The 13,161-nt window shown below is 38.2% G+C and overlaps 1 protein-coding gene across 2 annotated transcripts in view; it reads right to left on the bottom strand.

Annotated features, from left to right (window-relative positions):
- Positions 1-13,161, bottom strand: part of plcb4b (phospholipase C, beta 4b) — a 115,854-nt gene that overhangs the window by 66,015 nt on the left and 36,678 nt on the right. For both annotated transcript variants that reach the window (XM_079831024.1, XM_079831025.1), the window contains exons 5-12: positions 12,892-12,972; positions 12,545-12,604; positions 6,490-6,633; positions 2,786-2,865; positions 1,827-1,880; positions 1,674-1,755; positions 987-1,087; positions 748-805 (exon numbers count right to left, since the gene is read on the bottom strand). In XM_079831024.1, coding sequence (XP_079687150.1) covers positions 748-805; positions 987-1,087; positions 1,674-1,755; positions 1,827-1,880; positions 2,786-2,865; positions 6,490-6,633; positions 12,545-12,604; positions 12,892-12,972 — 660 coding nt within the window. The remainder of the gene's footprint in view (positions 1-747; positions 806-986; positions 1,088-1,673; positions 1,756-1,826; positions 1,881-2,785; positions 2,866-6,489; positions 6,634-12,544; positions 12,605-12,891; positions 12,973-13,161) is intronic.

The following is a 13,161-nucleotide window of genomic DNA, read 5'->3' as shown; positions in this document are numbered from 1 at the left end:
TCTCACACACGCGTGACAGAAATCAGCCGTTCTCACACACGCGTGTCAGAAATCAGCCCGTCCTCAGACACGCGTGTCAGAAATCAGCCGTTCTCACACACGCGTGTCAGAAATCAGCCCGTCCTCACACACGCGTGTCAGAAATCAGCCGTCCTCACACACACGTGTCAGAAATCAGCCCGTCCTCAGACACGCGTGTCAGAAATCAGCCCGTCCTCACACACGCGTGTCAGAAATCAGCCGTTCTCACACACGCGTGTCAGAAATCAGCCGTCCTCAGACACGTGTCAGAAATCAGCCCGTCCTCAGACACGCGTGTCAGAAATCAGCCGTTCTCACACACGCGTGTCAGAAATCAGCCGTTCTCACACACGCGTGTCAGAAATCAGCCGTTCTCACACACGCGTGTCAGAAATCAGCCCGTCCTCATGCAGGTTTTCCCCTTATGAGGGCAGTTCTCCAAACCACACAAACACACAGTGTGTCTTGACTGCAAACGACTGGTGTAAAGCAGACGGACGGAGAACAGATGAGTGTCTGCTTCATTTCTGACTGAAACTACGGCTCACAGACAGTGAAAGAGTGTGTGACCATCACATGAAGAGACACAACACACAGAACACACTCGACCCGTGTGAAGCGTGACACACACACACACACGGACACGGAAGCAGGACCGTCACCACAGACAGACAGAGCGCCATGCAGACACACACACACACAGTTAATAAATGATAAAGAGCTTACTTCATTCAGAAAGCTGACTAACTGCTCTACGGTTAAATAATCACTTTTGTCTCCGTTGCTGCAAAGAAATTGAGCAGAAGAGATTGGGTTTGGTTACACACAGAAACCACTGAAGAGAGAGTTAGACATGTCAAAGCATCAGCACGACCCCTGTCTAACGCTCCTCTGTTAGTCAAACACGGGTTAAGCTGAAGCGTAGAGTTAGTGCTGGTCATCCTCCTGACCGCGAGTGGACCTACATCTTCTTGAAGAGCTCCTCGATGTCCGTGCGCGGGCAGATCTTCTGCATGAGGGCGTAGAAGATGTCAAAGGTGAAGGCCGAGTGCTCGATCTCATCGTTCTGAAACAGGAACAGGAAGTCAGCAGAAGCAGGACCAATCAGATGCTTTCAGTGATTATATCATTGGTTCACTGAACCCTAACCCTTCTTTCAATATTAAGATTATACAGGAATAATAAAACTCTGTTCAATAAAATATTTCAGTCTTTTAGATCCAGACCCGCAACGACACATTTTTATGTCTAAAGACTGAATCGTTACTGTGAAAAATATGTGTAAAATATTATTATTAATATTTATTTATTTACTTTAACAAATTTGTATTTTAATCATTTTATTTATTTTAATTTACATTGTATAACTTCTTTCTATCAATTTATTTATTTACTCTAATCTTATTATTTTAAATCTTATAAAATTAATTGAATTAATTAGTTTATTTACAAATTTGTATTTTATTTTTATTTTATCTTTTAATTTGTTTACTATAATATTATTATCAATTTCTTTTAATTATTTATTTATTTTCCCGCTGTTTTCCTCTGTTTATTTCCTCAAACATGTCCATCTTCAGAATCGCTCACAATAAGAGCAGGAACAGAGATCAAGAGTCTGAAACGACAGATCTGAAGGGATGACCTCTGACCTTCCCGCTGGGCAGGCCGAGCTCCTTCATCGCCTGGAAGATTCCCTTCTCCGTTTTCCCCGAGCCGAACGTCCGAGTGATGCTGTGTGTGAGACGACAACCGTCAGATCAGACTAAACACGCCAGAATAAAGAGACAAAATCACACACTCACCCTCGCACGGGGATCTTGCCGTTGATGTTCGTGAGGAAAGAGAGTCTCATCCAACTAGAGAGAGAGAGAGAGAGAGAGAGAGAGGGAGAGATAGAGAGATAGAGAGATAGAGAGATAGAGAGAGAGAGAGAGAGAGAGAGAGAGAGAGAGAGAGAGAGAGAGAGAGAGAGAGAGAGAGAGAGAGAGAGGAGAGAGAGGGAGAGAGGGAGAGATGGAGAGATGGAGAGATGGAGAGGGAGAGGGAGAGATAGAGAGATAGAGAGATAGAGAGATAGAGAGATAGAGAGATAGAGAGATAGAGAGATAGAGAGAGAGAGAGGGAGAGATGGAGAGATGGAGAGATGGAGAGATGGAGAGATGGAGAGATGGAGAGATGGAGAGATAGAGAGATAGAGAGAGAGAGAGAGAGAGAGAGAGAGAGGGAGAGAGGGAGAGATAGAGAGATAGAGAGATAGAGAGATAGAGAGATAGAGAGAGAGAGAGAGGGAGAGATGGAGAGATGGAGAGATGGAGAGATGGAGAGATGGAGAGATGGAGAGATGGAGAGATGGAGAGATGGAGAGATGGAGAGATGGAGAGATAGAGAGATAGAGAGAGAGAGAGAGAGAGAGAGAGAGAGAGAGAGAGAGAGAGAGATAGAGAGATAGAGAGAGAGAGAGAGAGAGAGAGAGAGAGAGAGAGAGAGAGAGAGAGAGAGAGAGGGAGAGATGGAGAGATGGAGAGATGGAGAGATGGAGAGATGGAGAGATGGAGAGATGGAGAGATGGAGAGATAGAGAGAGAGAGAGAGAGAGAGAGAGAGAGAGAGAGAGAGAGAGAGAGAGAGAGATGTTCACTTGCCGCCTAATATATCCCACCCACTAACAGGAGCCGTGATGAAGAGATCATCAGTGTTATTCACTGGTCATAATGTTATGCCTGATAGGTGTATTTGTGTCATTAGTTTGTGGATCTACTTACTGTTTCTTCAGGCACGTCATTGGACACACGTTATTCGCCTTGAAGTTGTGAATCACGGATCTCAGGCCTTCCATCCATTTCTGCAAATCACAAACGAGGAGAAGTTTAACCCAAGACCACCAGGGGGCGCCATTCATCAAACTATTACATCATATATTAGATCATAATCAAACTATTACATCTTATATTAGATCATAATCAAACTATTACATCTTATATTAGATCATAATCAAACTATTACATCTTATATTAGATCATAATCAAACTATTACATCTTATATTAGATCATAATCAAACTATTACATCATATATTAGATCATAATCAAACTATTACATCTTATATTAGATCATAATCAAACTATTACATCATATATTAGATCATAATCAAACTATTACATCATATATTAGATCATAATCAAACTATTACATCATATATTAGATCATAATCAAACTATTACATCATATATTAGATCATAATCAAACTATTAGATCTTATATTAGATCATAATCAAACTATTAGATCTTATATTAGATCATAATCAAACTATTACATCATATATTAGATCATAATCAAACTATTACATCTTATATTAGATCATAATCAAACTATTAGATCTTATATTAGATCATAATCAAACTATTACATCTTATATTAGATCATAATCAAACTATTAGATCTTATATTAGATCATAATCAAACTATTACATCATATATTAGATCATAATCAAACTATTAGATCTTATATTAGATCATAATCAAACTATTACATCTTATATTAGATCATAATCAAACTATTAGATCTTATATTAGATCATAATCAAACTATTACATCATATATTAGATCATAATCAAACTATTACATCATATATTAGATCATAATCAAACTATTAGATCTTATATTAGATCATAATCAAACTATTAGATCTTATATTAGATCATAATCAAACTATTACATCATATATTAGATCATAATCAAACTATTAGATCTTATATTAGATCATAATCAAACTATTACATCTTATATTAGATCATAATCAAACTATTAGATCTTATATTAGATCATAATCAAACTATTACATCTTATATTAGATCATAATCAAACTATTACATCATATATTAGATCATAATCAAACTATTACATCATATATTAGATCATAATCAAACTATTACATCTTATATTAGATCATAATCAAACTATTAGATCTTATATTAGATCATAATCAAACTATTACATCATATATTAGATCATAATCAAACTATTACATCATATATTAGATCATAATCAAACTATTACATCTTATATTAGATCATAATCAAACTATTACATCTTATATTAGATCATAATCAAACTATTAGATCTTATATTAGATCATAATCAAACTATTAGATCTTATATTAGATCATAATCAAACTATTACATCTTATATTAGATCATAATCAAACTATTAGATCTTATATTAGATCATAATCAAACTATTAGATCTTATATTAGATCATAATCAAACTATTACATCTTATATTAGATCATAATCAAACTATTAGATCTTATATTAGATCATAATCAAACTATTACATCATATATTAGATCATAATCAAACTATTACATCATATATTAGATCATAATCAAACTATTACATCATATATTAGATCATAATCAAACTATTACATCTTATATTAGATCATAATCAAACTATTACATCTTATATTAGATCATAATCAAACTATTACATCTTATATTAGATCATAATCAAACTATTACATCTTATATTAGATCATAATCAAACTATTACATCTTATATTAGATCAGTGATATTATAATCAAACTATTAGATCTTATATTAGATCAGAGATATTATAATCAAACTATTAGATATTATATTAGATCAGTGATATTATAATCAAACTATTAGATCTTATATTAGATCAGAGATATTATAATCAAACTATTAGATCTTATATTAGATCAGTGATATTATAATCATACTATTAGATATTATATTAGATCAGAGATATTATAATCAAACTATTAGATATTATATTAGATCAGTGATATTATAATCAAACTATTAGATATTATATTAGATCAGAGATATTATAATCAAACTATTAGATATTATATTAGATCAGTGATATTATAATCAAACTATTAGATATTATATTAGATCAGAGATATTATAATCAAACTATTAGATCTTATATTAGATCAGAGATATTATAATCAAACTATTAGATCTTATATTAGATCAGAGATATTATAATCAAACTATTAGATCTTATATTAGATCAGAGATATTATAATCAAACTATTAGATATTATATTAGATCAGAGATATTATAATCAAACTATTAGATCTTATATTAGATCAGTGATATTATAATCAAACTATTAGATATTATATTAGATCAGAGATATTATAATCAAACTATTAGATATTATATTAGATCAGAGATATTATAATCAAACTATTAGATATTATATTAGATCAGAGATATTATAATCAAACTATTAGATATTATATTAGATCAGAGATATTATAATCAAACTATTAGATCTTATATTAGATCAGTGATATTATAATCAAACTATTAGATATTATATTAGATCAGTGATATTATAATCAAACTATTAGATCTTATATTAGATCAGAGATATTATAATCAAACTATTAGATATTATACTAGATCAGAGATATTATAATCAAACTATTAGATATTATATTAGATCAGTGATATTATAATCAAACTATTAGATATTATATTAGATCAGAGATATTATAATCAAACTATTAGATATTATATTAGATCAGAGATATTATAATCAAACTATTAGATATTATATTAGATCAGTGATATTATAATCAAACTATTAGATCTTATATTAGATCAGAGATATTATAATCAAACTATTAGATATTATACTAGATCAGAGATATTATAATCAAACTATTAGATATTATATTAGATCAGTGATATTATAATCAAACTATTAGATATTATATTAGATCAGAGATATTATAATCAAACTATTAGATATTATATTAGATCAGTGATATTATAATCAAACTATTAGATCTTATATTAGATCAGAGATATTATAATCAAACTATTAGATATTATATTAGATCAGAGATATTATAATCAAACTATTAGATATTATATTAGATCAGTGATATTATAATCAAACTATTAGATATTATATTAGATCAGTGATATTATAATCAAACTATTAGATCTTATATTAGATCAGAGATATTATAATCAAACTATTAGATATTATATTAGATCAGTGATATTATAATCAAACTATTAGATCTTATATTAGATCAGAGATATTATAATCAAACTATTAGATATTATATTAGATCAGAGATATTATAATCAAACTATTAGATATTATATTAGATCAGAGATATTATAATCAAACTATTAGATATTATATTAGATCAGAGATATTATAATCAAACTATTAGATATTATATTAGATCAGAGATATTATAATCAAACTATTAGATATTATATTAGATCAGAGATATTATATGTGGTTTGATGACAGAAACTCCTGAGGTTTGATCCGTCACAGTAACATGAGCACACGCGTGACGTGTTCCGTGTGTGCAGGGATTGGGACAGAAGCATGTTTGACTGCAGCCGTCTGGCACGTGTGCTGCGCCAGGTCATGCGTGTTTGCCGTGGTAACGGTTACCTTGGCGGTGTCCGTGTTGTCGGTCACCATGTACATGAAGCTGAGGTTGACCAGATCCGTGCCGCTGCACACGCAGATGATGCGGCCGTCCAGATCCGCCTCGTTCTTCCCCGCGGCTTCCAGAGACGCCAGGATCTTTGAGTCCTTCAGGACGGAACAAAAACACGGAACATGAAAACACGGACTCAACACGCTCCGTATCAGATCATGTCAACAGTAACCGCCTAACGAACAGATCAACAGGATCAGCGAGTCTGGATTCATCAGCAGGTCAAACCTCATCATTCATCATTCATTTTAAACTGCTGGATAAAATAAGAGCCGTATTAAATTCATGTTGAGCTGTGAACGTTAAGAGAACATTACATCTCATCATTCTTTAAACATTACAGGAACATTTAAAAACGAGACATTTCAGAAAAAACACATTTGGAGAACATTATTAATGACCAGATAACGGTTCTATTAATGTTACTGGATGAATGATGTTCTAGATCTGACCAGAGCAGCGGCGAGAGGTGTGTGTGTGTGTGTGTGTGTGTGTGTGTGTGTGTGCGCCAGCAACACAACACTGAGGGTTGGATTCCTGTGTGAAACCCAACCCTGTGAATGTGATGATGGTTCACAGTAAACGTGTCTATTAACGTGGACATAGACACACATCACCTCCTGCTTAGCAAACAGCAGCTAAGGCAGATTACCATCAGGTCCTGTAAACAGGAGCCGCCCGCTGGCCTCACACACACACACACACACACGCAGGTAAACGGCCCATAAAGTCACTTCCTGCTGTGACTGTACCAGACAAACACTACAGAAAGGCGCGGCTGCACAGCGACACACGCTAGTCAATATTTGACACACACACACAGAATATGAAATATAATCTCTGACTGTCAATAACACTCGAGTGCAGATGCAGAGCAAACACAGTAACAGAGTCTCGCTGTTTCTCCAGAGAACATGAACATCAGTGCTGACCTGGCCAACACACATATGCTCTAAGAACGCTTTACTAAACACTTTACTCTGGAGGTTCAAAATGTGACATTTTTCTTAGTTATGCGAACAATAAGAGAAGATTATATTTTCTCAATCTTTAACGTTAAGAATGTTACTTTTAAATGTTCACTGAGACGTAGTAACATTTAAAACATTGAGATGAACGTTCAGCTGAAACACTTCATGAGTGATGTACAGATAATGTTTGTGTAACGTTTTGAGAACATATTAAAGACCCGATAACTTTCATAACCTTGCCAGAGCGTGGGAACGGAGCGGCCCAGAGCCAGCATTTCCTTCTGTTGCTTTTGTCCAGTGTGTGCTGATTCTAGAAATGAACTGTTTCTACCTCAGCTCTCTGGTGTTCCTCTGCCCCACCGCTACGCCACCGAGGACTCCAGAGGATCTGAACTCTTAACCAGTAAAGCTCGAGATCAAGTTGTCTGCCCGAGGAGACGAGGCGGCTGCCTGGTTGGCGTGGCTCTCGCAGGGAGGTCTCTCTTACCCCTTTTCCACCAAGGCAGTGCTGGTGCTAGTTCAGAGTCAGAGCCTAGTTTAAATCGGTTCTTTGTCTTTCCACACCCAAAGCCCCAGCTCTGAGCCAGGAAATGTGGTTCTTAAGTAGCACCAAAACATTGCTGGTCTAGAAGTAAGAACCGATTACGTCAGGCGCTGACCAACAAGACCAACACAAACTTGTGACCGCCATTTATTAAATAGCAGCTAATGGAGCTAACACCTGCTGCTCATTTGTAATCTCCGTCTATACAAATTACGGCGAGCTGCACGAATGCATTGGATTCGCTGTGTTTTGATGCCGATGTAGGATCGTAAAGCCATGAGCATCAATAGTAACGCAACGCTCGCCATGGAAGGGTTGTTCGAGATGCAGCGGTGCTGTGCAGACCGATCGCCGTATGACAACGAGTCCAGCGAGAGCACACAACTCCTTATGCTTTTGATTCACTCATGCAGTGTTTTTATGTCATACGCGGATCGGTTTGCATCTCGAACTAGCCTGGTGTGTGTGTGTGTTTCCCGCTGCCTCGCTAGTGTTGCTGAGAAAGATGAGAGGTATACAGTGAAGTAAGACCTGGCTCTGTTGTGGCTCTCAGCATGTGGAAAAGCAAACGGTTCTTAGAAGGCTCCTCAGTCGAACCAACTATGAACTGGGACTAGCACTGACTCTGAACTAGCACCCGGTTCATTGTGGTGGAAAAGGGGTATGTGTGACTGGAATGAGGGGGCTCTGGGTCCCAGGTTTCTTGAGGGGCTGGATGACCCAGGATGAGATCGCCACCCATGAGTTGCCTTGTGCCCTGGCTCTTTGTGTGGAGGGTTGGATTCTTCGTCTGGGCCAGCCGGGTCTGCTCACTCATCTTGGAGGCTGGGGAGGGCTCTTCCCTCCAGGTCACCCTGTCCCGTCATCGCCTCCTCCTAATGAACCCGAGCCCATGCAGTCCGTCTCATCCTGGCTGGTGCAGCACAACCCTTGTGTGTGTCCTGTTTCGCAGCTGGGGGCAGCAGATCTGAGTACCACAATCTTCATCAGGTCTTCAGCAAATTCTGAGCCATGTCCTCACCTCCTCACCGGCCATATGACTGTGCCATTGATCTCCTCCCAGGCACTTCTCCACCAAAGGGGCGATTATATTCCCTTTTTAGTCCTCATAGAGCGGCTTTGGACAGGTATAGTCAAGAATCTCTCAATGCTGCTTCATCAGTCCGTTATCTTCACCCGCCGGGGCTGGGTTCTTCATTGAGAAGACAGCTCTACATTGACTGCAGGTGCTTCATCAGGAACTTCATCGGGATCTTCATCGGAAACTTCATCAGGAACTTCATCAGGAACTTCATCATCGGGAACTTTATCAGGAACTTCTTCATCAGGAACTTCTTCATCAGGAACTTCTTCATCAGGAACTTCTTCATCGGGAACTTCTTCATCGGGAACTTCTTCATCGGGAACTTCTTCATCGGGAACTTCTTCATCGGGAACTTCTTCATCGGGAACTTCTTCATCGGGAACTTCTTCATCGGGAACTTCTTCATCGGGAACTTCTTCATCGGGAACTTCATCAGGAACTACTTTATCAGGAACTTTATCAGGAACTTCATCAGGAACTTCATCAGTCAGGTAACTGCACCCACAATGGCTCTCACCTCCATCAAGGGACCGTTCAGATGGAATAGTCAGGCTCAAGGGTCCTTTGATACTCTTAAGTCTAGTTAAATCTCCTGTTTTCTCTATTCCAGATCCTGATTGCATTGTCGAGGTGGATTCCTCCGATGTAGGGGTCTCAGTGGAGCCCTGAGGATGGGAAGATGCCTTCTCTCATCACCTGAGCACAGCTGAATGTAACTACGACATCGGTAACGGAGCTTAGGTCGGCCTTGGGTGAGTTGTGTCATTGGCTGGAGCGGTCAGTGAAGCCATTCCTGGTCTGGACATATCATAAGTACATCCATTCAGCGAGGAGGTTGAGCTCACACTAGGCTTGATGAGCCCCCAGTGGGGACACAAAAAAGGCTGGTCTGTCACCCAGAAATGTGGAGATTGCTGGCTGCCATCTTCCAGTGGGTTTGGTGGCCCTCCATGAGGAAGTTTGTGTTGGCCTGCTCAACGTGCACAGATTATAATCGCCCGCCGGTTGGTCTGCTCCAGCCCTTGCCCATTCCCTCTTGTCCATGGTCACACCTGGCCCTTGACTTATTCACTGGCCTCTTGCCCTTCAAGAGTTAACACCGCCATCTTGACGCTAGTAGAACGTCTCTCCAAAACTGCTCAGACTATGGTTGACCACATTTTCTGGATTCATGGCCTTAGGGTTGATGTGGTTTCTGATAGAGGGCCACAGTTTGTTTCCCGGTTTTGGAAAGAATTTTGTCTACCGATCGGGGTCTCTGCAATCTCTCCTCATGTTTTCACCGCCAGAACGGGCAGTGCAAGCGAGCCATTAATGCTCTGGGGAAAGCTCTGCGCTCCCTGACCTCCCAGAATCAGCAATTGTCGTGTGTCGAGTACACCCACAACTGGTAGCGTCTATGGGTATGTCCCCATGTTAGTGTTCCATTGGTTACCAACCCTCGTGTTTCCTTCACAGGCCCCCGGAGCTGCGGCCCCGTCGGGCATTAATCCAGCGCTGATGCCACACCTGGAGGAGGGCTGAGGGGTCCATGTGTGTGGTCAAAAGCCATGGCTGTTTACCAATGACCTGCCTCTCAGGATAGCCTCTTGTAAATTGTCATCGGTTAGCCTTCCTCATTATCTCCCACATTTATTCCTCTCGTGTTCGCGGTCTTGTGCCAGATTGTTATTTATGTACACCGCTCCAGCCAGCCGTAATCTCTTGTCTTGTCAAGTTTAATCATGTTGGTGTCCTGTTTCCAGGCTCCAGTGCCAGTTTTGTTTCTTTTAGTTTGTTGCTCTGCCCTGGCTTGCTTCCCGTTCCTCAGGACCGGCTTCTCTCGCCCATCAGGGATCTCTCCGCCAGACGTGTCACCCCACACCTCAATACATTCCTGTATCTCTTCCTCCGGTTGTCTTGATGATTAGCTGCCCAGCGTCCTCAGCTGGATTTAATCATTTTTTCTGTTGACTGCTTTTGCCCATTTGTGTGCTAATACTAGAAATAAGCTGAGTTTTGTGAATCTCCAACCGTTCTTCCAGTAACGTTAATATAATGTTCATTCAAAATAAACCGGTCTTTAATAATGTACTCAAAACTTTAATCACAAAATCATTATTTATACATCGTTCATGGAGTGTTTTATCTGAGATGTTTTAGTCGGACGTTCGTCTGACGTTTTTTAATGTTGCTACGTGTTTCAGAACATTCAGTAAACACTCAAAAGTAACATTCCCATAATGTTTGAAGGATGAGAAATTGGCATGTTCCTTTAATGTTCAAATAACAAAGATATATATATTTTTAAACATTAAAAAAACTGAATGTGTTGGATGTTCAGAGAACATTCAGAAATAGAGTTTTCATAACTTAAAACTGTCACTTGCCCGTATACGGGCATTCTACATTTACTTCACTATATTACTATTAAATCCTAATCTAGTCATGACAAACTATATATCATTGGAAAGGTCTAAGGCTCAAGAATACATATTTGTTGATGATTTTTTAGAAAATATATATTTTGGAAGAGTAATGGATTAATATATGACAAGAGTGACAAGAGTGTGCATCAAAAAATCTGTATCATTACAGGAGTTTTCACCTTTGTAACAAAAAGTCAACAACCACACTTTTAATCATTCAAACTTTGATTTTCATGCTAAAAGTTCATAACATAAACATTGATTCTAGTATTTAGCCAAAAATATTCAGAAAATAATATTATATATAGAGAATATCTGCCAGATTAATCTTTAGGAATCACCAATATGGTGTGTCTAACCCCTAGTGGATTTTTGGAGGTTATGCAGCTAAAAGTCTTACAGAAAACTCATTTTTTGAGTCTTTGACCTAAAATTTTGAACACAACTTGGTTAGAATTTTGGCTTTGACTTTCTGTCTTTTTTAGGCTGAAACCTATATTAATTTATATATTTTTTATTATTATTATATTTTTATAACAATAAACTTAAATTTCAATAACTTTTATATAATTTAATTCTATAATTATTTTCCACTTCAGCAATAATCTGCCAAGTGTCTTCTTTTAAAAGAGACCAACCATAAGTCTTTAGTCCAAAGGGTTCATGAATTACAACCATTTAAGTTTGGGTAGTGCATTTTCACGAAATGCTCAAAAAGGGGGGTGACAGGTAAAGGGTTAATGGGAATGTTAGCAAAGTTTTCTTGTAAAATAAGGGACGTTTAGTGATGTTTTAGACCTCTAGAATATCTGAACATCATCTGCACTGTCAATCCCATAATGCCTCACTTCATCACAAAAACAGTAACTCTGACTCATGCTCATGGGAGGCTAACCAACTCATTTCTTCAGTATGTCAGACACTTTCTAAGAGTGTAACTTTGCATCAGCTCATCTGAATGACTCCAGTGTTTGTTTGTTGTTGATCAGACGTCTTTACCTTGGGCACGACTCCAGGACGGATGCTGTTGATCAGAGAACATTCCAGCAGCTGACCTTCCTGCAGGACACACGAAAGATTTAACTAATGATGCTGTTTTAATGTGCTTGATCTAGTGTGAATATGAATAACATCAAGGCACAGTTCTGCTGACAGACAGTTCTCTCTCAGAAAGGGTTTAAACTGACGGACTATATGAACAGCAAGACAAAGTCAATCAAAGACATTTATAGGCTTACAATTTAAGCTTTCAAAACACATGATCTCAGAGTCTGACACGGAGGAAAACACACAGTGATTTAATGACACGGGTGTGTGTTTGCATGCATTAAACAGATCAATCGCACCTTTCCGTCACTTTTCCACGTGAGGAAGTAGCCAAACTCGTCGACTTTGAAATGGCAGCTGGGCTCGAAGGCGAAGGGATCCTGAAAAACACAGCAGAGGAAGAGCGTTATTCTGGACAGACAAACACACTTCATTAAACATGTGACAGGCGTGTGTGTGTGTGTGAGAGAATGTGTGTTTGAGTGTGAGTGTGTGTGTGCGTGAGCTTGTGTGATTGAAGTCAACAGCGTTTAGCGTTTGTGTTAGTCAAAGGCGAGTCAATAAACCCG

Source organism: Gobio gobio, assembly GCF_949357685.1.
Source record: "Gobio gobio genome assembly, chromosome: 12".
NCBI lineage: Eukaryota > Metazoa > Chordata > Actinopteri > Cypriniformes > Gobionidae > Gobio > Gobio gobio.
This window is presented reverse-complemented; position numbering and strand designations above follow the sequence as displayed.